We start from the raw sequence: 3,126 nt of genomic DNA, 5'->3' as shown, positions 1-3,126 counted from the left end.
TTATCGTAACCTTAATTTCACACAGATACGTATTTTCCGGTGCCATTTTAAATTGCTGAGCCATTTAAAACTCTTCCCACACACAGAACACAAATAGGGTCTCACATCTGCATGACTTTTTAGGTGTATCTTTAAGTGTGATGGCAAAATAAATTTTTTATTACACTGATCACAATTAAATCGGCTTCCTCCAGAGTGAATGTGCAAGTGATTTTTGAAATTGCTCCTTTTTTTAAACATTTTACCACATTCAGAATACTGCACTTTCTTTCCATAATGAGATTGCAAATGATGTTTCAGGTCTTTTTGATATGTAAAACTCTTTTTACACTGAAGACAAGAGAATGGCTTCTCTTTAGTGTGAGTTATTACATGTTTCTTAAAGCGTTTCCTGTCTGTGAAACTTCTCCCACACTGATGACATATAAAATAGTTCTCTCTTGAGTGAATCCTTATGTGGTAATTGAGGTTTACTTTACCTCTGAATCTTTTTCCACACTGGCCACAAATGAACGGCCTCTCTCCAGTGTGAATTCTCATGTGAGTCTGTAGATTTCCTTTATGTGAGAAGCTCTTCCCACACTGTTTGCAGGTGTAAGGACTCTCTCCAGTGTGAATTTTCATGTGGGCGTTTAGGGTTGCTTTACGAGTAAAACACTTTCCACATTGAGGGCATGTGTAAGGCTTCTCTCCAGTGTGAACTGTCATGTGGCTTTTAAGGCTTCCTCTTCTAATGAAACTTTTCCCACACTCTATGCAAGCATAAGGGCTCTCTCCAGTGTGAATTCGCATGTGAATTTTAAGGCTTCCTTTTTGAGTGAAACTTTTTCCACAGTGTGGGCAGGTGAAAGGACTCTCTCCAGTGTGAATTTGCATGTGAATTTTAAGGCTTCCTTTTTGAGTGAAACTTTTTCCACAGTGTGGGCAGGTGAAAGGACTCTCTCCAGTGTGAATTTGCATGTGAATTTTAAGGCTTCCTTTTTGAGTGAAACTTTTTCCACACTGTGGGCAGGTGAAAGGACTCTCTCCCGTGTGAATTCGCTGGTGGATTTTGAGGCTTCCTTTTCGACTGAAACTTTTTCCACACTGTTGGCAAATAAAAGAACTTCTCGATCCTGTATTTTTATTTCTTTTAAGTAAGGCCTTTTCAGTCAGTGAGCAACTAGAAGATTTCTCTCCAGTAATAAAATCCTGTTTCTCATACTGATCTTCTTCCATTGTATTTTCCTCTTTAAGCAGCATCACGGCTAAGGTGAAAAGGATAAATAAAAGTTAACTGAAGTTTAATGACACAAAGCAACAGAAATGATAAAATATAGCTCCAAAGAGCAATTAAGGGGCCAAGCACAACAGATGTAAAGTGAAGAGCTAAGGAACTGTCTTTAATTACTCCGTAAAGACCAGGGTTCTCCAACCCTGCTCCTGGAGAGCTACCTTCCTGCAGACTTAAGTTCCAACCCTGCTTCAACACACCTGTTAGTAATTAAGCAGCCCTGAATAGCTGGTCCAGGTGTGTTGGATTAGGTTTGAAGCTGAACTCTACAGTATGGTAGCTCTCCATGAGCAGGGTCGGAGACAGCTGTTAAAGCCATTTGATGATACCGAATTTTACAACAAATTCAAAATGGCCGATGCCCAAAAAGGCTAACATGGGAAAATTAGGTATCCTTCAATTCAGTATGCCATTCCAAATCTACAAGACAAATCTTATGATATTTGGCCAAACTGGTCATAATTTGAGCAGAAATGTCAATTTTTTATATCTTTTGACCAGTAGGTGTTGCTGTGCCCTCATGCTTTTTATAACACATACCAAGTTTGGTCAGAATCCGCTAAAGCAGGGCTGGGCAACTTCAGTCCTGGAGGACCACTATCCTGCAGAGTTCAGCTCCAACCCTAATCAAGACACCTGCCTGTAGCTTTCGAGTGATCTTGAAGACACTGATTAGCTTGTTCAGGTGTGTTTGATTAGGCTTGTCGCTAAACTCGGCAGGACAGTGACCCTTCAGGACCGAAGTTGCCCAGCCCTGTGCTAAAAATCATTATGGAGATGTAGCCTCATGTCCATTTTTGCACAAACTTAATCAAATTCATTACCACGCTTTATGAAACCCGGTTTGGCATATCAAAAGGCTTTTGATAACTTTTTGTCAGCATTGTCTGAAGAATAACTGAGCCAATTTTGGTGAAAATTGGACAAACTGTCTAGGACAAGTTCAAAAAAGTAGATTTTTAGCATAATTCATAATTGAGAACAATCCTGATCCATAGAATTTTTAACATGTTGACACGCATTCAACACGGCATGAGCCAAGGAATCAGAGGGAAAAAAGAATTTAGCTTCTAGACCTTACAGTTCAAAAGTTACTAGCAGAAATATGAGTGCAAATTTGGCCTATTAGTGGCACCAGAGGATTTGAGATAAAGATTCCAAATTTCATATGGCTAATATTAACCCTCTTAGCGCCAATGTCGCAAAATTGCTTAATATGATAGACTTACATACTTAATAAAATAGACTGTAGTTCCTAATATGGTGTAATATCTCATTTGTATTCCCTACCACTAGATGGCAGACATGTAGTACTTCGATTCTAGACCAAAATTACGTCACCTTCCTATTCAGAGTGTTTGAGGAAAGAGCAGAGCAAGTGAGCTTTCGTGTCATTGATGCGGAAGCAGTTCAGTTCATAGCGTGCAAGTAAATTGTGAGATTTGCGAGAGAAAATCGCCAAATGGCTAATAAAAAGTTGTACCGTGAGGATGTTTTGCAAATGTTATTCGCTGATTCGGACTCTGAAGGGGAATTTTTGCCTTTTGGAAATGACGATGGGTGAACTAATAATCGCGCTTCTCCTGGTACATCTTTGCAGCGCAATGGTGCCGCCGTGCAAGGCGCGAGTGAGCACGAAGCACAAACAAGTGATAATTTCGACCTTTTGCCCAACGGGGATGGGGGTGGCAGGGCAATATCTATTATTTCCTGAATATTACTGATGAAATGATCAAAAAGTAGACTACTGTTCACATGCGTTTTACTACTATATAGTAAAGTAATAATTTAGTACTTTCTCCTGTTTTATTGTTGGTTTCCTCTTTTCTGATCATTTGGAATGAGGATAAAAA

At 39.5% G+C, this 3,126-nt stretch overlaps 1 protein-coding gene across 1 annotated transcript in view; it reads right to left on the bottom strand.

Annotated features, from left to right (window-relative positions):
- LOC107554739 (gastrula zinc finger protein XlCGF52.1-like) overlaps positions 1 to 3,126 on the bottom strand; it is a 7,137-nt gene continuing 4,011 nt past the window's right edge. The window contains exon 3 of the mRNA XM_016237334.1: positions 1 to 1,247. Coding sequence (XP_016092820.1) covers positions 1 to 1,247 — 1,247 coding nt within the window. The remainder of the gene's footprint in view (positions 1,248 to 3,126) is intronic.

Source organism: Sinocyclocheilus grahami, unplaced genomic scaffold (assembly GCF_001515645.1).
Source record: "Sinocyclocheilus grahami isolate Dianchi unplaced genomic scaffold, SAMN03320097.WGS_v1.1 scaffold512.1, whole genome shotgun sequence".
Taxonomy (NCBI): domain Eukaryota; kingdom Metazoa; phylum Chordata; class Actinopteri; order Cypriniformes; family Cyprinidae; genus Sinocyclocheilus; species Sinocyclocheilus grahami.
The sequence above is the reverse complement of the archived record's forward strand: the minus strand, read 5'-3'. Positions and strand labels throughout refer to the sequence as shown.